Source organism: Melanerpes formicivorus, unplaced genomic scaffold (genome assembly GCF_026170545.1).
Source record: "Melanerpes formicivorus ecotype bairdi unplaced genomic scaffold, bMelFor1.0.p_v2 SCAF_1, whole genome shotgun sequence".
NCBI classification, from domain to species: domain Eukaryota; kingdom Metazoa; phylum Chordata; class Aves; order Piciformes; family Picidae; genus Melanerpes; species Melanerpes formicivorus.
The window spans coordinates 34,917,307-34,939,930 of NW_027142353.1; the positions used below are offsets into that span (position 1 = coordinate 34,917,307).

The following is a 22,624-nucleotide window of genomic DNA, read 5'->3' on the forward strand; positions in this document are numbered from 1 at the left end:
TCCTATTGGTTGAAAAAGACCTTCCAGGTCCTCAAGTCCAACCATTAACCCTACTGTAGCAAGTCTGCCACTAATACATATCCTCAAGCACCACATCTACATAGCTTTTAAACACAGCAAGGGATGGTGACTCAACCACCTCCCTGGGCAGCCTGTTCCAATGCCTGACAACCCTGTCAGTGAAAAAAAACCCTTTCTTAATGTCAAGCCTAAACCACCCCTGCTGCAGCTTGAGGCCATTCCCTCTTCTTCTGTCACTGGTTACTTGGGAGAAGAGACCAAAACCCACCTCACAACAGCCTCTCTTGGGTAATTGTAGAGAGTAATGTAGGACCCAAATTTGGACCTGTGTGCAGAAGAGCCTGGGTGATGTTGGTTTGGGCGGTGGTAAGCTTTGGTTGCATGTGGCTGGGAGGTGTGGTATAACCAGCAGGGTTGAGTGGCTGTGGGAGTAAGTGTGAAGTTAGGTGATGTTGGGCCTGTGTAATGTAGTGTTGGGTGGCCACAGGCCTGGGTGATGGAGGGTTGGGAATTGTGGAACTGCCAGCAAAATTGAGTGGTATGGGACAAAGGTTTGGACTCGGATGATACAGCGCCTGAGTGATATGGGGTTAGGTAGTGTGGGACTAGCATTGGAGCTGGGTGATGTTGGGTGGCTATGGGACTAAACATGGGGTTGGGTGGTTTATGGTTTAGGTGAACTTGGACTGGGTGGTGTAGACCAGTTACAGAGTTGGGTGGCTGTGAGACCAGGTATGGAGTTGAGTTGTGCTGACCCTGAGTAATGTGGGGTTGCATGGTGTGGGACCAGCATTTGGGTTGGGTATTTTCCTTACAGCAAGCCATCTTTTGAGGAACAGCACCTTGTAGGTGTTGCATGAAATCATATGGACAATATGTTAAACCTAGTTTTTCCTGTGCAGCAGCAATATCATAGAATCATAGAATGATGTGAGTTGGAAGAGACCTTTAAAGTTCACCTAGTCCAACCTGAATGCAGTTGTCAGGGACATCTTCCACTAGAACAGGTTGCTCAACACTCCATCCAGTCTGACTTGGAATTTTTCCAGGGATGGGGCAGCTACCACCTCTCTGGGCAACCTGTGCTGGTGTTTCACTACCCGTGCCGTAAAAAATTTCTTCCTTGTATCTAGTCTGAATCTCCCCTCTTTAAACTGTCTTATCACAACTTGTGTATAGCTTGTCCCCATCTTCCTAATAGGCCTCTTTAAGCACCAAAACCTGCTACATGCTCTCCCTGGAGCCTTCTCTTCTCCAGGCTGAACAACCCCAACTCAGCCTTTCTCCATACCAGAGGTGTTCCAGCCCTGTTAGCATTTTTGTGGCCTTCCTCTGGACCTGCTCTAACAGGTCCATGTCTTTCCTGTGCTGAGGACTCCAGAGCTGGACACAGCACTGCAGCTGGACGGCTCACCAAATGAGAATGGAGGGATTCAGCTTACAACTGCTTTAATTTTTTGGGAGCTTCCTACAATTTTCAGCCAGGGAGACGTCTAGGTAAGCATTGCACTGATGCACTGTGTAAAATCCTTGCAGAGGAAAAGAGACAGATAGAGCAAATGTCACCACCACATAGTATCATAGTATCAGTCAGGGTTGGAAGGGACCACAAGGATCATCTAGTTCCAACCCCCCTGCCACGGGCAGGGACACCCCACACTAGATCAGGCTGCCCAGAGCCTCAGCCAGCCTGGGCTTAAACACCTCCAGGGATGGGGCCTCAATCACCTCCCTGGACAACCCATTCCAGGGCTTCACCACTCTCATGGGGAAGAACTTCCTCCTCACATCTAGCCTGAATCTCCCCACCTCCAGCTTCATTCCATTCCCCCTAGTCCTATCACTACCTGAGGTACTGAGAAGTCCCTCCCCAGCCTTCCTGTAGGCCCCCTTCAGATACTGGAAGGCCACAATTAGGTCACCTGGGAGCCTTCTCTTCTGCAGACTGAACAGCCCCAACTCCTTCAGCCTGTCCTCATAGGAGAGGTGCTCCAGCCCTCTGATCATCCTCGTGGCCCTTCTCTGGACACCTTCCAGCACCTCCAGATCCCTCTTGTAATAGGGGCTCCAGAACTGAACCCTAACCTCCAGAACGGAACCCCAACCCTAACCCAACCCTGACTGATACTATGTTTATTCCTCAAGATGCATATATCAGACCAAGCATCTCCTGCTTCATTCAGATTTTATTTACTGTTCTCTAAAATATAGTTTAGACACGGTCCACAGAAGAGTTACAGGCAGAGAAATTTAAGCAGATTTTTCACTGTGCTATCCCTAAGGCCCTCTGTGAAAGTGGTATGAAATAAACCCCCTCTTTTTACACTCCAAAAGCCTGGCTTTCAGTGAATTAGGCACCAAATTCTGATCAACAGAAAAATCCTGCAGTTAGGAGTAGGAACAAGAAAAAGGGAGTGGAATAACAAGAGGAGGAAGAGAAAGGGAATTATTCCATACAGCCTGAATTCATAGGGAAGTTTTCCCCTGAATTCATAGGGAAACCATCCCTGATGTTATTCCCAAGTGAATCTGAGAGCATGAGCTGCTCAGTGCAGCCCTTCTCACACACAGTATCTGCATGGCTGGCTGTGCTAATTCACACTTCAAGCTTTCCCTGGGAGGGCCACATTAGCAGTCTTTGTATCCAGTTTGTGCCCATCAGTCTGTGGAGAAGGGAGTAATTCCAGAATGGCAGTTTAAAATCCCCAAATAATGGAAATTCAGAGCAGTGACACCAAATTTAAAGGGATGGGGTGAAAAACTCCCCACAGGAGTCTTCTTCATAACTTCTCCATTTGTCTGTGAAGTATCAGAAGATCCCAAATTTATTTTCCACAGTCTGTTGCTGAAGACAACATTGACACTCCCATCAACATTAAATATGGACCCCACCAGCCTTTCCTAGAGTGGGAGTAAGTCTGATTTCTACCTATCAATTATATATTGATTTATGTAATTGATACTTACTGCCAGTGAACTCAAGCAGCAGTTTCTGTTCAGCAACCCAGCTGCAGTATGGTAGCTACAGCAGTGCATATGTTCAGTGATTTAAAGCACATGCAAGATGAAGCCAAGCTGCCTGCTCCTGACACATTACCAGCATAACTCTTGGTATGACCAATATTTAAGTTACATAACAGGAGATTAAAACTGGAAGGGCCCAGTGAGTCATTCTCATCACAACCTCATCTGGAACAAAATCTTTGTCTCTATTGTTACCTTGCTGAGGTGTGGGTTTTCTTTCCCCTCTCAACACATCAAGATTCTTTATTCTCTCCCTTCTACATCCTGGATTTCTCATTAACTTGAATTTTTTCAGGTCTGATTTTTTTACACCTATTTCTTTCATTTCCCTATCATCACCTGTAGCAACAAACACTCCTCCCACCATCTACCAATCCTTAACAGCTGCATGAACCAAAGAGGTCTTAGTATTTATGTGTGCTTTTAGTCCCTTCTTCGTAATTGGATGTTGTTAGATATTTAAGAACAAGGAAGCCTGAAAACCCAGAGAAATCCATGAATGATTCTTTCTGAACTCCACTAGGATGTTCACAATTCTCTGTCATTTAAGAAACCCCACTGTTCTGTCCCACTGAAAATGCCACTGGACTACAGCTAGTAGCTTATCATCTGCCCCAAATCTGGTATTTTTCTGCTCCAGCACTACTGCTCGGTGGCTCTCTCGGCATGTAGGCCGTTTTAAAAAAGAAATGCAGGACTCAGAGACTCTCATTTTGTGCATGAAGATGTTGAGGGAGTCATCCATATGGCAGAATCTGAACAGGAGTTACGCGCTGAGTTGTTCAAAGTTTAGAGCTAAAAAACCAACTGACTAGGCTGTTTCCTTGCTCTCAGGCCCTTACAGGAAAAAAGCCCAGTTTATTCTGAGAGTGAATATTCCACTCAGCAGTGAAATAATTTTTAGATGTTAGCTGCTAATTAATGCAAAGCGCTTTCCCTGACCAGCAGTGGGGTTGCACTGTGCTTAATATGGCTTTGTGCATGTTTACTTTTATTCAGGAGAACTCTTGAGAAGAATAATCACCAATGCTGTTGGCTGGTAAGCCAAAGCAAGTTACACCTGCAGGGCTCAGGAAAAGGAGGGAAACAAAAGCCAGCTACCTAGATAAAAAGGTAACATGTTTTGGAGGGAGAGCATTCCTATAAACAGTCATTACAACGTAAGTCACAGACTGGAAAATTAGGGAGCAGCTACAAATTTAGCTCAGTGTGTGGTTTGAAATAGCAGCTGTGGGTGTGTAACATATGTTTGCCTGCAGTCGCCAGTGATTCACTTACCACTTGTTTCACGTGCACTGTAAGCATGCAGAACAACACTGCCCTTATAAATAGCACCTCATGCTTGAAAATGTTTATTCTGCTTAGAAATTTAGAGGTGTTTCATAGAATTATAGAATAGCCTGGGCTGGACGGGACCTCCAAGGTTTGTCTCGTCCAAGACCCTCCACAGTCAGGAGGGGCATCCTCAACTAGATCAGGTTGCCCAGAGCTCTGTTGAGCCTCACCTTGAATATCTCCACGGATGGGGCCTCGTCCACCTCCCTGGGCAACCTCTTCCAGTGTTCTACTACTCTCATAGTAAAGAACCTGTTCCTAACATCCAATCTAAATCTGCTCTTCCCTAGTTTGAAGCCATTGCCCCTCACCCTGTCGCTGCAGGCTCTCTTCATTCTTCATGTAGGCCCCCCTCAGGTACTGGAAGGCTACTATTAGGTCTCCCTGGAGCCTCCTCCAGGCTAAATAACCCCAGCTCCCACAGCCTGTCCCCACAGCAGAGGTGCTCCAACCCCCTGATCTGGACCTGCTCCAATTCAAGTTTTTCTGTTCCTCCCAAAGCCTCCACTCATGTCATAGAATCATAGAATGGCTTAGTTTGGAGGGAACCTCAAGAGATCATCTACTCCAACCTCCCTGCCATAGGCAGAGACACCTCAACTAGACTTGCTTGTGCAAGGCCTCATCCAATCTAGCCTTAAACATCTCCAGGGAGGGGGCATTCACAACCACTCTGGGCAACCTACTCCCAAGTAATTTTCCATCACCTTGTATTATAAAAGAGAGGGATTTTGCTTCTCCCTGTGTGACCAACAGTACCTTTGGCAGATTTAGTTACATGAGCACAGATAAATGTGTGTTCAAGTTGTTCAGCGTTCTTGTAATAGACTTATGGGTTAAAGCACTCCAGGAGATGACCTGGGTTCAGTGCTTTCCTCAGTCTGTAGGGATTTAAACCCATACTGAACTCCATTTCTGTCTAGGCCAGGTAGGGGGCCTTGTTTAGACTTAAAAAACTGTATAACTGCTCTTAGTGTGGGCATTGATACTGTCTGAAAAAAGGGAATGGGAGCAAAGGGGAGGAGTAAATGCTCCAGGTTAAGCTATGCAAAATTCCTTTACAGACTCTTCTTACTTGCCTTTCAGCAGAGAATGCCATAATGATTCAACTCTCCCAGGGAATATTTTTATTTTGCTGAAACAGAGTGGAGCAGTGCTGATCTGGAGCTCCAAAGGGTATAACAGATCAGCCTTCTTCCCTGCTTCCAAATGAGATTTAAGCCTACCACTCTTACCTTTGGATAAACTCAAGCTGACAGGAAACAAATTACTACAAGTAAGTATTATTTTAGTCCTGACATACAACAACTCCTGTTCCAGACCACATAAATTCTACTCCCAAGGGTTTGAATTAAAAAGAAATACTGTCAGTGGTCCCCAGAAGTTCTGTTATCATCAGTTCACAAATGGCATATCTGCTTCAAGGCACAGGCTTGATGAAAGAGGGTTCGTATATGATATTTTACAGATCCTAATCATATTGCCTGCATAGATCATGACCAAGTGCCGCAGTGAATGTTCCAACTGCCTGACAAACTCATGTCAGAAGTTGCTTTGCTTTTGTCAGTGGCACAGAACAACCCCTGGGACAGATCATTCCTGCTTTAAAATTCAGCTCAGGGATGGGAGAAAAAACAGTTCTTCCTGAAGCAATTAAAACTAGAATAGTATGGTGACTCAAGCTGGAATTTGGCCACAAAATCCTGGTAACAATCCTGGAAATTCACAAAACTTGCTAGGTTTAATGGTTCTGAGGGCTTCAAGCCCAGCCAGTCAGTGTTTCCTAACAACATGGTCCCAGGTATATCATGGTGGTTTAGCACCAAGTCAGACAGGGGCTGCCAATAGTTGCAGAATGGGCATTTTTAACCTCAGCATACTGATGTGTGGTGTTCATGCAGTTACAGCTTGGGACAGTAGAACTATATTGATCTCACTGAATTTTTAAACACGAAACCCCTTCCTTATGCTTGTTCAAAGGTCAGCTGAATGTAATGAGAGACTTGGGGAAACAAAACGTGAGCACTACTGAGCTCTGCAGCCCTGTGCTAAGAACTTTTGGAAGCACTAAAATGCTAAGTGCTAAACTTGGTTATTGCATTTTCCTGTGTCTCCCATTGGAGAGAGTGGGAAATGTTCCAGCAGGTGTTTCATGCACATGTAGCATTCTGGTTAGGGAAAGACAGCTAAGATACTTTTAAACAGGATTAGCTGAAAAGGAACTACCTCGGAAGTGGCACAAATGATTAGAGCTAACATGCAGCTACTGGACTATGATCTTCATTATAGCACAGACTGGGCATGAAGAAAAGAGTTTGACTGTTATCATCACCTCTAGTTTCCCACTGTCTTACCTCCAACAATCTGACACTGAAGCCAAGCAAGTAGGTAAAGTGCTGCCTCAGTGACCTGACCATTTCACAATGACATTTAAAAAATGGCTCAGTGTACAGGGATAGGAAAAGTGAGCCTCTGAGCTTGCCTTAAAAATCCAGGTGTAACCTGATGGGTGTATTGTCTTTTCAGGTGGAATCCATTCTACCCAGAGAGCATCCCATGCACTCCAAGCACTGCTGATGGGAAACATGTCCTGTCCAGGCAGAAGAGGCTCAAGAGAAGATATTTGAATGCCTATGTCACCAAATCTGTTTCCAACTCAGAATGTTTCAGTAGCATACTCCCCTCCAGACAAATACAACATTGTAAAGAAAGAAAAGGACTGGTTGTCTTGGATGCCTTTGGAATGTAAAAGTAAAGGTGTAAGAGCATCCAAAGCCAAGTTCCCCCACCAGTCACAGTCTTCTGTTTGTAACACCACAATCTTCTCTGCTATGACTTCATTGGTCATTCCGTATCCCAGTCACATCATTCAAGCACAGCTTCCCTGAAAGCAGAGGTGGGGCTTCTTCACAGGGTTCAGAAAAAAACCCAAGCCAGTTTCAGATGGTGACAGAAATCCTTTGCTGAACCCAAAGAGACAGGATCTCTTTATCATTTGCAGTTTGCACCATCCTTTACAATTGTCTTGAGCACCTGCATGTGGGAAGGCTTCTTTTCTGCAGACCTAACCAAGCTTCTTGGATGCTCTGCACTGCTGACATGGCAAGACATGGAAATGTGCCCCCAGGGCTATCTGCTGCACTGCAGCTCCATGGCATCTTTCACCACAACTGTTCTCCAGGTACCCTCCAAACCTTGATTACTGAACCCTTACATCCCCTTGCTATTACGGATCACTCCCATTTTCCAACTGGAAGGAAGTTAAGTGATTCTCCCAACAATTGTAGAGCAGGTCAGAGGAGGAGGCAGGAACAGAACCAGTCTTGAATTCAGGCACTAGACAATTCCTTCTGTCTAGAATATGGACATCTTCTGAAAGGTCAGATTGATAAATACATTAAAGGAAGATCATCTCCTTATTAGTGACTCTTAATCCAGATAAGCATGATTCTGAATTAGGCTGTAAGTGTAAACACTTTAACCTGTGTTATCTCCATGCTGGCACCTTAATAATCAGTCATTCCTACTTGTACCGAATTAGGCGAATTATCTTATTATTCATGAAATCTGAAGTATGAGGATGAGAAGAATCTATGCAGAAACCATCACTCATGGCTATTTTTAGCACTTCTTCCACGAACACCTGGAAACTATTGATTTGCTTATTATCTGGCACCACCCAGAGTCTCTTTAAGTTCTGCCTGGTGTACTCCTCTTCAGGAAGACCGTCCACACTTGCAACCCAATCCAAGGTCAAATGGTTGGGGTCTTTCAGGTAGCTGGATATTGAAGAGAGGTTTCCATTGAAGCAATAATAGAGTTTGGAACCCAGAAGCTTCAGGAACAGACAGGATGTGGAGAAGATATGAGCACTGAACACTTCCATGTTGGAGGAAGACAGGCTGTAGATCTGGGGTGCTTCTCGGACAGTGAAGTGAACAGTCTGGGTCTTCTGATCAAGGGTGATGTTGAGCATGGCATTCTTCTCTGCTTTAGAAAGCTCCACCTCTTTCTCCTGCAAGGCCTCAATCAGTGGCTGGATTTGATAAAAATCTACCTCCCTTCGAAGCAAGCCCATTTCCTGAAAGTCTTCAGGGAGGTCTAAGTGAGAAGTTCGTAAGAAGTTCAGGATGTAGCGGAAAATTTTACCATCTCTGTCAATGAAACAGTTGCCTTGGCTGTCCTTCTTGGTTGGGATCTTCCCACTAAACATGGCCCCCAGCATGGAGTCTGGAAAGCTAGTCAGGGTGGACAGAGAGGTGGTATAGAGCTTTCCTCCCACATTGAGCGTGATGGGTTCAGACATGATGGAAGAGTCACGATGCTGGGACTAAGTCTGAAAAAACAAAAATCCAGTACCACACATTTAGTTGCATTTCCATGTTTGGAAGGTTAAACTACAGAGATAAAGAGTAAGGATAACTACATGGCAAGAATTCATCACTGTTTACAAAGGCCTGTGGTGATAGGACGAGGGGAAAAGGCTTCAAACTAGAGAAGAGCAGATTTAGATTGGGTGTTAGGAACAGGTTCTTTACCATGAGGGTGGTGGAACATTGAAGAGGTTGCCCAGGGAGGTGCTTGAGGCCCCATCCCTGGAGATATTCAAAGTGAGGCTCAACAGGGCTCTGGGCAAACTGATCTAGTTGAGGGTGTCCCAGCTGACTGCAGAGGGGGTTGGACTAGATGAACTTTGGAACTTCCTTCCAACCCAGACTGTTCTATGAGTCACAGAAATGAGAAGTGAAGAATTACTTTTGGAGCTTGTATCTTGAGAAAAGTGTAAAGATGTTTTTTCTCCCAAAAAACTTGATCAGGACTTGTTTAGTTGAGTTTAGTGTCAGAAATCATGAGCCTTCCAGAACTTTACAATCAGGCCAGACATGAACCTTCTCCTATGGATGCATACAGTGGAAGAGCTGCTGACTTCAGAGCAAGAGTTGTGTCTTGAGCTCACTCAATCCCAACTCCCTCACAAACACACAATGTAGTGGGGGTAAAAAAAGCACAGGACAAGAACTGGACACATCCCAATATCTTCCATGGCATCTGAAGATACAATTAAAGCAACAAGACTGTTGCAGCAGAATCCCCTTGGCACACATTGGAGCGCAGTCAGCCTAGCAGGGAACCAGTGAGCAGCACTGCCCTAAACATGTGATAGTCTGCAGCTCCATTCAGTAAAAAATCCACCAGGCTTTCTCCTTCCAGTGTGCTTCACCTTAAAGAACATTTCCTACTTAATTAGGGCCATATCCCAGTTGATGTAGTTTCCATGCAGCTCCTCTGCAATCAGCTGAGACGAATGGAAGATGTGATTTTTATGGTGCAGTTAAGCATCACTGGCTCTGGAAGGGCAATACCTTACTTTGTCCTTCACCTACCTTCCTCCTCCCTTAGCCCAACTCTGGCATTCATCTGACCCTGCAGTGAGCTACTTTAGGGAGGAAAAGCATCATTTTCTCTTCAGGATATGTTTCTGCTTCATCTTGGAACCAGATGAATGCCAGGGTTGGTGCAAAGGAAGTGGAAGCAGCTACATAGCTCTTTCCATTGCAGATCACCACAGCTGCCTTGCAAAGGTGGTCTCAGGTGTATCTGTCTCTCTGCTCTGGTGAGACCCCACCTACAATGCTGTCTACAAGCCTGGAGTCTTCAGCATAGCCTAGATAGACCTGTGGGAGCAGATCCAGAGGAGAGCCACAAAACAAAAAAAAAGAGGACTGGAACACCTCTGGTGTGCAGAAAAGCTGAGTTGGGCTTGTTCAGCCTGGAGAAGAGAAGGCTCTGGGGAGACCTTATGGTGCTTAAAGCGGCCTGTTAGGAAGATGGAATCAAACTCTATCAGGGGCAGTAGTGATAGGATGGTTTTAAATTGAAAGAGGGGAGATTCTGACTAGATAAAGAAATTGTTTACAGCAAGGGTAGTGAAACACTGGCACAGGTTGTCCAGAGGGGTGGTAGAAGCCACATCCCTGGAAACATTGCAGATCAGGTTGGATGGGGTGGAATCAATCACCAGTTCATTCACAATTTTATTGTTGACTTAAGCAGCAGAAAACCCATCAGCAATTGCTCGCAGAGACAGGAGGTAGCTCTTGCTATAGTAACTACAGTCATCCAGCAGAAAGCCACCAAACAATTCCTTTGAGATTACACTGAAGTGCAGGCATTTCCCTGACTAGTCATGGAATAATCATAGACACTAACACTGTACTATCAGCTCTGGAATCACACCAAAATACAGATAAAGAACAACATCAACTTGTGCTAGAATATCAATTCTTTTATGGGTGTTAAATCCCAAACAGTATCACAGTATCACCAAGGTTGGAAGAGACCTCAAAGATCATCAAGTCCAACCTGTCACCACAGACCTCATGACTAGACCATGGCCCCAAGTGCCACGTCCAATCCACTCTTGAATACCTCCAGGGATGGTGACTCCACCACCTCCCTGGGCAGCACATTCCAATGGCGAACAACTCTCTCAGTGAAGAACTTTCTCCTCACCTTGAGCCTAAACCTCCCCTGGTGCAGCTTGAGACTGTGTCCTCTTGTTCTGGTGCTGGTTGCTTGAGAGAAGAGACCAACCCCTTCCTGGCTACAACCACCTTTCAGGTAGTTGTAGAGAGTAATGAGGTCACCCCTGAGCCTCCTCTTCTCCAGGCTAAACAATCCCAGCTCCCTCAGCCTCTCCTCACAGGGCTTGTGTTGATGGCTCTCTAAACCAAACCTACCTTTAGGCTGCAAGCACATTTTGCTATAGAAAGTGTGCCAAATCTAGGGCAGCTAATGAAGAGGTCAAAGTAAGTTTTGCTTTTCACTTCTAGTTTCAGACTAAGATTTCACTCTGCTCTTTATACTGCTTCAGCCCTTAGCACACAGTGTAAATCTCACTGCACAATAATTCAGGGAAAGAATCTAAAATCACTGGGGGCTTCATCTGTGTATCCCTCAGTCACATGCATCCAAGGAAACTGGCAAATAAAGCCACATATGAAGATCAACACCACACCCTTTCTATGCCCATGATCAAAGAGCACCTTTATGACTAACCTTGGTCAAATATATCCTAGAAAAATCTATTTCTTACAGTGCTAAACTCCCCTTAGCACTGCAGTCTCATCCCCCTCCTGAAGACTTCTGCCCAATTTAGAGTCAGGAGCTGTTTAAAACAGATCATATAAGGGCTTCAACTGGTCTAGTTCATACCAGGTGATAGAATGAGAGGAAATGGCCTGCAATTGTGCCAGGGATGGTTTAGACTGGATATGAGGAAAATGTCTTTACTGAGAGGATGGGCAGACATTGAAATAGGTTGCCTAGGGTGGTGGTGGAGTCACCATCCCTGGAGGTGCTTAAGAAACATGAGGACATGGCACTTTGGGACATGGTTTAATGTCCATAGTGGTCTTAGGTTAATGGCTGGACTCAATGATTTTAGAGGTCTTTTCCAGCCAAAACAATTCTATGATTCTGTAATTCTACTTCTGCAGTAAGAGTGGCTGCCAGGTATTCTTTTCCCCTGAGGGCTTGCAATGTGTCTGTAAAAACATTGCTACAAGCACAATCTGACATTCACAAACCCAACCTAAAATGGATCATCCTTTTTTTCAAGTTTCACCAAAAGGAAGCATCCCCTACATCTCCCTGCAAATAGCACAGCCTGTAGAAGTCCTGTCAGTCACCTCAAAGGCCATGTTCATTGCTTCCCACATCTGCCTCCCTTCAGGCTGCTTTAGACTGAACAGCCCAAATTTTTCTGCTCTTTCTTCATAGGTCATGGTTTCAGATTTTTGAGGCCAAGCACACTTATCTGCACCATAGGAGTAGTTTTCTCATGCTCTCTGCCAGCCCTAGCCAGCTGCACAAGGAGATGTTTCCCTCATATATCTGCCAACTTGGCAGAGCCTGTTGTCACGAGTCACAACCTAAAGACCACCAGATGGTCCAAACAGACAGATTTTTATTTCAAACTCAGCATCCACCCTAGCCTCACTCTGATCCAAAGGCTCACCAGCTATACAGAGCCATACATCTCAGTCCATTCTGAGCAGATAATGTTCTGCTGATTTTTTTATCAGCAGTCTCCAAAGGGAGGCTGCCACACAATATGGCAGTAACATGAGTTATTCAAAGCTGAAGACCTCATCTATGCTGCCAGCAACAGCATCAGAAATTTGACCAAGCTTTAGCTCTGGCACTGGAAGAGTTGTGGGTGCAGTAGCACAGATTGGCAGGCACTGCGTAACTCCCCTCCCTGTGTGGGTTCTGCTCCTCTCCCACCTCTGGATGCTGCTCAGAGACATGCCTTGACCAGCCTGTTCTATTCATGGCTATTTTGCAGTTTACAGACCCACACAGGCTGGAGTTCAGTCTCCAGGGACACCAGCTTTTATTCTGGACCTCCCCACTGCCCCTGCACTAGATTAAACTTCAAATGTTTAATGATGCTTTTCCCCCCCTTTTTTCTTATAATCTGTTTATCAAAAAAGGTTTTAATGAAATAATAAAAATTCACATTAGGCAGGTTGTCACTTTTCTCTCTTTGCTCATCCAACCAGCATCTGCACTCCCTACCTTGATGGATCAGGTATGGATTCTTGGCAGCGGTGTTGGAACTAGATGATCCTTGAGGTCCCTTCCAACCCTAACAATTCTATGAATCTCCAAGAGTGCAGCACAGAACTTTCTTCTGCTTGGCAGCATTTCCTTGAAGAGGAGCTACCAAGAGAGCATCTGATCTTGGACATGAGTGGCTATAACCTGAAGTCACCAAGGACAAGTATGGATTGAGTTACAGTTCTGGGAAGCAGAGAATTACAGTAAAGCCTTTTGTGTAGCTGTTCCCCGGGTAGCACTTAAAATTAATTCAAATTAGATCAGCAAGAGATCTAATGTGAGGGCTGAAGATGTGAATTTGGCCACAGAGCACAGGATTTATTTTGTTCTTTTAAAGTAAGTTCTATTTCAATACATCTTCCATTTGAAAACAGATGTTTTTTTTTACCCTCATGGGAAAAAAATAAATCTACAGTTGATTTCATGTCATAATCTCTTCAGGTGATGTAAATTGAGAGAAACCAGGAGTGCTGAACTGCTTAGAAAAGTCAAAGTCCTGAACAGAAACTGCTGTCTGAGCATATGAACCTCTCAACCAGCTAGAGCTTGTACATTTTAGCTTGGGTTTTGCTCACATTAGCAGCCTCAACAGATGCATCCAGAACACTTCTGTTATGACCTTCTACCCCAGGAATTCAGCAAATAATTGTTTGGAACCTCGGAGAGTGACAGGAGCTGACACAGCAGGAAGCTATGAAAGAGCATGTGAAATAACAAAACCTACTTGTTTTCACTTATCAATGCCTTAATGTATTTAGAAACACAGAATCCCAGAATGATTTAAATTGACAGAGACTTTGATGTTCTTCTAGTTCCAACCTCCCTGCCATGGACAAGGACACCCTGTACTATACCAGGTTGCTCAAGGCCCCATCCAGCCTGGCTTTGAACACTTACAGGGTGGAGCCTCCACAATTTTTCTGGGCAAACAGTTCCAGGGTCTCACCACCCTCATGGTGAAGAATTTGATCCTAATGTCTAATTCAAATCTGGCTTCTTCCAGTTGGAAGCCATCACCCCTTGTCTTATCACTGCAGCCTTTGTAAAAAGTCCTTTGCCAGCTGCCATGTAGACTCCCTTCAATTACTGGAAGGCTGCTATAAGATCTTCCTGAAGCCTTCTCTTCTCCAGCCTGAAAAACACCAATCCTCTCAGCCTGTCCTCACAGCGCAGATGTTCCAGCCTTCTGATCACTTTTGTGTCCTCCTCTGACACTGCTTCAACAGGTCCATGTCCTTGTGCTGAGAACTCCAGAGGTGGGCACAGTACTCTAAGTGGGGTCTCATGAGAGCAGATTAGAGGGGGAGAATCACAGACTCAGAAGGCTAGGGGATGGAAGTGACCTCTAGAGACCATCTTAGTCTAACCCCCCTGCCAAAGCAGGATCACATAGGGTGGGCCACACAGGAACACAGTCAGGTGGGTTTTGAAAGTCTCCAGAGAAGGAGACTCCACAATCTCACTGAGCAGCCTATTCCAGTGCTCCATCACCCTCACAGTAGAGAAGTGTCTCCTCATGTTGAGGTGGAACCTCCTGTGTTATAGCTTGTACCTGTTGTTCCTTGTCCTATCACTGGGCAGCACCAAAATAAGACTGTCACCCTCATCCTGACACCCACCCCTCAGATATTTACAGACATTAACAAGATCTCCTCTCAGCCTTCTCTATACTAAATGGCCCCAGGTCTCTCAGTCTTTCTTCGCAGGAGAGATGTTCAAGTCCCCAAATCATAGCTCTGTTGGACTCTCCAGCAGAACCCCGTCTCTCTTGAACTGGACACAGTGTTCTAGGTGTGGTCTCACCAGGGCCAAGTGAAGGGGGAGGAGAACCCCCCTAGAGCTGCTGGCCACACTACTTTTGATGCAGCCCAAGATTCAGTTGACTCTCTGGGCTGCAAGTGCACTCATGTTGATCTTCTCATCAAACAGCACCCTCAAGTCCTTCTGCTCAGGACTGCTGTGCATCCACTCTTTGTCCAGCCTGTATTTGTGCTTAGTATTGCCCTGACCCAGATGCACGACCTCATGCTTGGCTTTCTTGAACTTCATGCTGTTGGTATTGACCCACCACTCCAGCCTGTCAAAGTCCCTCTGGATGACACCCCTTCCCTCCAGTGTGTCAACCACACCACACAGCTTGGTGCCGTCAGCAAACTTGCTGAGAGTGCTGTGATCTCATTGTCCACGTGGCCAGCAAGAACCATCAGCTGAGTTCCCTCATTGTCATTAGGCTTCCTTTTCTTAATAGTTTGGAACGTGGAACAGCCTGGGACACACTCATTTCCCCTCTGATGTATTCATCCCATTTAAAAGCACTTTAATTAGCTAATAAATAAAATGCTGCAGACGTAATTTCGCTGAGTGCCTGTTGTGCCCAAGCTGGCAAAACCCCACACATGTACAAGTGATCATCCAAGAAAAAAAAACCAACACACCAAAAGATCAATCACAATCTACCAACATAAATAACACGTAAAGAAGTGGCAGAAATATTACCACACCTTTAACCATGGAAAGTCTGAAGTTAAAAATATGGTTACATGGTTTTCAGAGACATGGATCTTTCTGAAGACATATCTCTATCTCTATATCTCTATCTCTTATCTATATCTATATAACAATAGAATCATAGAATGGTTTGGGATGGAAGAGGACCTTTAAAGGTCATCTAGACCAGCCCATTTTGCAGTGAGCAGGGTCATCTTCAACTAGATCAGGTTGCTCAGAGCCCCATTCAACCTAATTTGGAATGTTTCCAGGGATGAGGCATCTACCACCTCTCTGGGCAATCTGTGCCAGGGTCTCACTACCCTCACTGGAAAACAATGTCTTCCTTGTATCTAGTCTGAATTTCCCTCTTTTAGTTTAAAAACATCATCCCTTGTCCTGATACAACAAGCCCTGCTAAAAAGTCTGTTCCCAGCTTTCTGATAGCCCCCTTTAAGAACTGGAAGGTCACCATAAAGTCTTGCTGGAGCTTTCTCTTCTTCAGGCTAAACAACCCCAATTCTCTCAGGCTGAGCTCACAGCAGAGGTGGTCCAGCCCTCACATCACTCTTGTGGCCTCCTCTGGCTCTGCTCCAACAGGTCCATGTCTTTGCTGTGCTGAGGACTCCAAAGCTGGACACAACACTGCAGGTGGGGTCTTAAGTTAACGGATGCTGTGACAGCAACAGGGTCTTTTGCTACCACCTGCAGTAATGTGTGGCCATTTACACAATCATTGCCCCTCAGTTTAATTTTAAACACAAGATGTTGCACTTCTGGCTCATTTTACGGTGTAGCCTTCAACAGCTCTTCCATAAAACACCCCTCCACCACCAAAACTTTGGAAAAACATGTTTAAGACAGTCAGGAAATCAGGAAATAGTTGAGGAGTAACAATGAATGACAAAATACACACACAGCAAAAGGAAAAAAAAGAGGAGAAAAGAAAATATTAATTATTTAGGTTGGCAGAGTGAAGGATGCCTAAGTGGCAGGAGCATTAAAGCAAGCTGGGGACCATTTCTGCTAAGCAGCAGGAAGAGCAGCCAAACTAAAAACCTATCTGGCTTTTGAGTGTTGCCCAAGAGAGCTGCTAAAAGCCACATCAGAGAGACGTTCAGAGACACAGATCAGGTAATGCATTATAGGAAGTAATTCTGCACTGGAAAGGACAGGATTGATGTCAGCTAAAAAGGAGGTATGAAAAGAGAAATATCTGGGCACCTGCATGGCAGCTGGAATGTGGTTTGGTAGGAGAAGATGGTTTTTTGCAGGATGAGGCTCCAGCCTGGCTCATCAGAGTGCATTAATAGCAAACCCACAGAATCATAGAATTGTTGGGGTTGGAAGGCACTTTTAAAGGTCATTTAGTCCAATCACCCTTCTGAGAGCAGGGACATCTGCAGCTAGATCAGGTTCCTCAGAGACCCGAACAACCTGACCTGGAATGTTTCCAGGGATGGGGCATCCACCACCTTTTTGGGCAACCTGGGCCAATGTTTCACCACCCCCCTTGTGAAAAATGTATTCCTTCTATTTAGTCTAAATCTTCCCTCTTTTAGCTTAAAACCATCACCTCTTGTCCTGTCACAACAGGTCCTGCTAAAAAGTCTGTCCCCATCCTTCTTACAGGCTCCCTTTAAGTACTGAAAGGCCACAAGAAGGTCTCCCTGGAGCCTTTTCTTCTCCAGACTGAACAACCCATACTCTCTAGGCTTGTCCTCACAGTGTAGGGGTTCCAGTCCTGTGGTCCCCTTTGTGGCCCTGTTCTGGACTAACAAGTCCATGTCTTTCTTGTGCAAAGATACTTTTTTTCTGCACAATGCTAATTCTGCTTTGGGTTTTGCCCCAGATTCCCCACACCTGTCACGTTATCACTTTGATCCATCACATCTTATTGAAAGCCACATTTTGCCTTGAGATAAAACCACTTGTTTCTACAAACCACCCAAATCAAGAGGGAAAGAACCTCATGAATTTTTGAATGCCAGGTCTAGACACACTCAGCTCCACGGCACTGGCTGTGGCTCTACCTGCAGACCAGTTTTGTGCCTCGTCCCTTCTCAAGGGAACAATTTCACAGAGGATATTAAGACCCTCATCTATGAATTTGTGCCCTGCTACGTTATGGGAACTCTAGATGATGTAGTTTGAAGCCTAGATGTGACCCCATGACATAGAGGAGAAAAAAAAAACAATAGAAGAACGACAAAGGGGGAACAATGAAATAGTATTTAGGGGATAAATAAAACTATACAAACCCAGCTGACCACCTACATACCAGGAGCAGCCAGCAGGCATCAAGTGAGAGCTGGATTTAAGGAAGGATCTGGGACAAAAACCATCACAAGGATGGATTCACCCTCCAGTCCTGTACCCCTGGTGCACATTTACTTAGCTCAGGTCATCCTCAGCTATGGAAGTTTAAATATTTGCAACACAGTTTCTATACCCTAGATGCTTATTTATAGTAGTCTTAAGAGAGGAAAACTCCTGTTTTCCCATTGCTGCAGGATGAACCCACCTCATTCAATATCATCCCCTCCAACAAACATAGTGCAGCACTTGAAGGCTTGAAATTCAGTCAGGGAAGTGTGGCGTGGCTGGCAGGAGCAATATATCCTGAAATGCAGTGCCTGGAGCGGGGAAGAAGCTGCTTTTTGTTTCGGGAACGCTGTGAGCCACTGGAAATTTCCACCCGCTGTTTGGGGAAAGGTCATTCACCCCTGAGGATGGCACAGCGGACAAGGGTGACAAGCTCCAGGAGGGGACTCAAACTCCCAGCAGGCATGTGGCAGGAAACGACGTGTCACCCTTTCCTTCTCGCTGCACAGCAGGACCAGTGTGGGATCTGCCAGCAGCTGCGATACAGACATGCTGACTCTCTACCTCCAGGGAGCAGCTGCTTAGCCACCAGCTATTTATATTTACTGCATTTAATTTTCTAACCATGCCTCGTTAGACACAGAAATGTTCCTCTGCCAACGGGACGCAGCAGCAACGGGCAACCATGAACGGAACTTCCATAACATCCCTGCTTTGTTGTGGGAGCAATGCTGCGTGTTCAGCCCTTCCCAGACCTGCTCCTTGATGCCCTTGAGCATCTTCTGGGCTGCTCCCTCAGGGATGCAGGGAACGGCAAAAGGCCAAGCATCTGGCTCTCTGCAGATGCTGAATTTAAGCAATAGAAGGGGTGAGAAGACAAGGCTGGTGCCTGCCCAGTTAGTAAGAGGAAGGAGTGATATAAACCAAAGGTCAGGTTCCTCCTGAGAGAAGAGGAATGAAAGCGGTGCACGACAGGGAGGAGATGGAAATTAAGGTTAACTGCTGAAGGTGAATGGCAGAAGACAAGATGGAGGGGGAGAGGCAGTGAAGAGCCAGAGAAATGCGGCTGCAGAGAGGTTTGGAGAAAAAAAGCCCAAGTGTTGGGGTGCTTGGGGCTCTCCTGGCACGACCTCCAACACCTGTGGGCTCAGGGGCTGCCGGGTGGGCGACTCAGACTGCCAGGAGGGCACTACCACCGGCCGCCAGGAGGGAGCCTGTTTGGGGTCCCGTGGCAAGCAGGAGCATGACTTTTCCTTCCAAGCAGCTGTTGTAACCCTTTGTACACTCCAATGCACTAATTTAACACCACCTCCTGCAAAGGTTCCTAATGTCCTGTCCAAGCATCCACATGAGTATCACTTGGTACCCTTGGAGTATCTTCCAGATACTCTCCGCTTCCTTCCTGGACCACTTCATCCACACACGTGGTAAGCCACCACCTGCTTACTGCTTGATGCACGCACAGGGTGGTTCAGCACTCCAGCTTCCACCCTGTCTCCCGCTCGCACCATCACTTCCACAAAGCCCCTGCAATTAGAGGGCAGCTAATTGCCAGCACGGCTGCACCGGGACACTGGCAACCCCCACTCATTAATAACACTGATGAGGTAGGTGCCATCAAGAATGACAACCTCCCCAGAATACGGCTCATGTACGTCACCCAACCACCCCCCGGGGCTGCCTGGAGGCAGCGCCAGTTCCAGGACGGGCGTCCAGGTCTTGGATTAGCTAAATTGCTCTAAATCTTTACATATCGGAGATGTTTTATGGCGGGCATGGGTCGGGGGGGAGGGGTGCAAAGTTTGCAGAGTAGCGCTGAGCCCTACCCTGCTAATGGGAACCGTAGGTAGAGCTCCTCGCTACACAGACAGGCGTTGCCACTATTCAATTAACTGAAAATACTAAAAAATCAGCCCAAATCCCCCCGGAGTGGGAGCTCACCCGTTCTTCCCGTATCCCACAGGGATTCTCCACGGAGCAGCAGCGCGGCTTCCCCGCCACCGCTCCCCTCCCTCCCTGTGCCTCGGTTGGGTTCCGATGAGGTGACCCCGGCCCTCCCCACGCCCCCTAGCCGGGCGGTTTCCCCCTACCCTCCCTTTTCTCCTCCCCGCGGCAGTACCCACCTGCCCCCCCTCCAGCCACCGAGCCCCGTCGCTCGCCGGGTGCCGCGGGAGGCGGAGGCGGCAGGAGGAGGAAGCGACTGGGAGGGGGAGCAGCGGCGTGGCTCGGCCCGGCCCGGCCACTCTGGGATTTGTAGTTCGCTGCCGTTCTCGGCCCTGCCCCAGTGCTGCCCGCAGGACTGCGGCTCTCAACCGGCCACGCCGCAGCGTTACGGTGCACGGCCACGGCTAGAGGTAACGCGGGGAGCGGGGGCGGGCAGGGGTTGGGGTGCTCGGAGGGAGCGATGGGAGGGAAAGGGCGCAGAAGCGGGGGTCTGGGGGAGAGAGCGATGCTCGGGGTGAGGGAAGCAGGAGGGGAAGTCGGGGAAAGGGGTGCAGGAGAGATGCTCAGGGGAAGGGATGCAGGAGTAGGGCTCAGGGGAGATAGTTTAGGAGGGATGCTCAAAGGAATGCAGGAGGATGCTCTGGGCAAGGGATGCAGGAGGGGGTACTTGCGGTGAGGGATACAGGAGGGATTCTCAGGGTTCGGGATGCAGAAGGGAAGCTCAGGGAAAGTGATGTACAGGAGGGATGCTCAGAAGGAGGGATGCAGAAGAGAGGCTCAGGGAAAGAGGTGCAGAAGGAATGCTCAAATGGGGTCAGGCTGCTGGAGGGAAGGATGCTTAGGGATCAGGATGCAGAGGGGAAGCCTAGGGGAAAGAGGTGCAAGAGAGGTGCTCCAAGAGGGGCTGCAGAAATGGGGCTCAGGGAAAGGGATGCATGAGGAATGGTAAAAGGGGGTCAGGCTGCTTGCAGAGAAGGATGCTGAGGGGGTGGGAAAGGACTGCAGGAGGGATGCTCAAGGAGAGGGATGCTTGAGGGAAGATATGCAGAAGGGTTGCTCAGGGGAAAAGATGCAGAAGGGGTACTCAGAGAAAGGGATGCAGAAGGCAAATCTCAGGGAAAGGGGTGTGAGAGGGATGCTCCAAGGGGGAAGGCTCAAAGGAAGAGATGAAGGAGGGATGCTTGGATTTTGAGATGCTTGAGTTTGGGATACTTGGAGGGAGGAATTCTTGGGGGAAAGGATGCGGAAGAGAAGTCTCAAGGAAAGGGGTGCAGAAGGAATGCTCAAAGGGAAAGATGCAGAAGAGGTGCTCAGGAGAAGGCGTGCAGGAGGGGTAGTTGGGGAAAGGGATTCAGGAGGGATACTTGGGGTGGGGGATGCAGGAGTGCTTGAGGGGTCAAGGGATGGATGTTTGGGGTTAGGGCTGCAGAAGAGAATTCTTAGGGAAAGGGATGAAGAAGGGAAGCTCTGAGTGGTGATGCTCAAGGGAAGAGATGCAGAGGGATGCTCAGGTTGAGGGATGAAGGAGGGGTAGTTGGGGAAAAGGTTGCAGGAGGGATGCTTGGGGTAAAGGATACAGGAGGGATGCCTAGGGGTTGAAATGCAGAAGGGAAATCTCAGGGAAAGGAATGTGCAGGTGGGATGCTCAAAGGGAGAAATTCTTGGTGTCTGGGATGCAGAAAGAAGCTGGGAGTAAGGAGTGCTTGTGGCCTAGGATACAATTGGGATTCTCAAAAACTGGGGTGCTCAGAGAAAGGAATGCTCAGGGAAAAGAATGCAGGAAGGATTCTTGGGTGGGATAGTTGGGAGCTGGGACGTAGAAGATGGTTTGAAGGGAGTTATGCAGGAGAGAAGGTTGGAGGAAGGGCTGCTTGGAGGGTTGGGATGCAGGAAGGATGCTCAAGGGAGGAGTGCTTGGAGGGAGGTGTTCAGGAGAGAGACCCAGGATACAGGATTGTTCAAAGAGAAGTGTGCTCTGTGGTCAGGATGCAGAAGGGAACCCTGGAGGAGGAATTCTTTGCAAACCTGTTTAAAAGGCAGCACCTTGATATGAGAAATTGGCCAAGATGGGTTCAGGTTTTTCTTGGGGAAGATGTTGTGGGAAGAGGCACCTAGAGATGTTCCCACCCCATAGGGAGCCAAAAGAACCTAAAACTGAGGGTCTGAATTACTCTGATAGTCCAGATCCAAACTCCTCTCAGGTTTAATATACCCTGGCTTGGACTTTGCATGTTGCTGAAGGACAAAAACAGATGTTGGAATATTTGCCACTTCTGTGAGGTTTTATCACAGGACTCATGACAGAATGCTTTAAATACATCCAGGCATGGTGACTCAACCACCTCCCTGGGCAGTCCATTCCAATGTTTGACCACTCTTTCAGTGATTTTTTTTTTTTCCTAATATAGCCCAAATCTACCCTAGTGCAGCTAGAGGCCATTCTTCCTGTTCTATCACTAATTACCTGTGGAAGAGACCAGCGCCAGCCTCTCTATATTGTCCTTTCAGGGAGTTGTAGAGGGCAATAAGGTCTCCCCTCAGCTTCCTCTTCCTCAGACTAAACAGTCCCAGTTCCCTCAGCTGCTGTCCATCAGATTCATTCTCTAGGCCCTTCAACAGCTCTCTGCTGCTCTTCTTTGCACCAGCTCCAGCCCTTCGATGTCTTTCTTGTATTGAGGTGCCCAAAACTGAACACAGCATTTAAGGTGTGGCCTCACCAGTGCTGAGCACAGGAGGACAATCACTTCCCTACTCCTGCTGGCCACACTATTGCTGATACAAGCCAGAACACCATTGGCTTTCTTGGCCACCTGGGCACAATGCTGGCTCATGCTCAGCTGCTTCTCTGTTAGAACCCTCAGGC

At 47.1% G+C, this 22,624-nt stretch overlaps 1 protein-coding gene and 1 long non-coding RNA gene across 5 annotated transcripts; one reads left to right on the plus strand and one right to left on the minus strand.

Moving 5' to 3' along the window:
- The first annotated feature begins 319 nt into the window (after positions 1-319).
- LOC137441955 (uncharacterized) lies at positions 320-8,807 on the plus strand. 3 transcript variants are annotated; one of them, XR_010987538.1, is made up of 5 exons: positions 320-1,518; positions 2,860-2,933; positions 4,045-4,158; positions 5,467-5,656; positions 6,907-8,807. It is a non-coding gene; the product is annotated as an uncharacterized lncRNA (long non-coding RNA). The 3 variants fall into 3 exon arrangements; XR_010987539.1 differs by having other exon boundaries at positions 5,470-5,656; XR_010987540.1 differs by lacking the exon at positions 2,860-2,933.
- KCTD21 (potassium channel tetramerization domain containing 21) lies at positions 7,904-19,997 on the minus strand. Of its 2 annotated transcripts, none has more exons than XM_068139976.1 (2): positions 19,941-19,997; positions 7,904-8,716 (listed from the first exon to the last, which is right to left on the minus strand). In XM_068139976.1, the coding sequence occupies exon 2, from the start codon at positions 8,684-8,686 to the stop codon at positions 7,904-7,906; it is 783 nt and encodes a 260-aa protein (XP_067996077.1). In that variant the 5' UTR covers positions 8,687-8,716; positions 19,941-19,997. The 2 variants fall into 2 exon arrangements, with proteins under 2 accessions (XP_067996077.1, XP_067996086.1); XM_068139985.1 differs by lacking the exon at positions 19,941-19,997 and adding an exon at positions 19,759-19,811.
- Positions 19,998-22,624: the final 2,627 nt, after the last annotated feature.

What these genes read in the sequence shown, in the direction of transcription:
- KCTD21 (XM_068139976.1), bottom strand. Translation starts at nt 8,686, where the DNA reads ATGTCTGAACCCATCACGCTCAATGTGGGAGGAAAGCTCTATACCACC.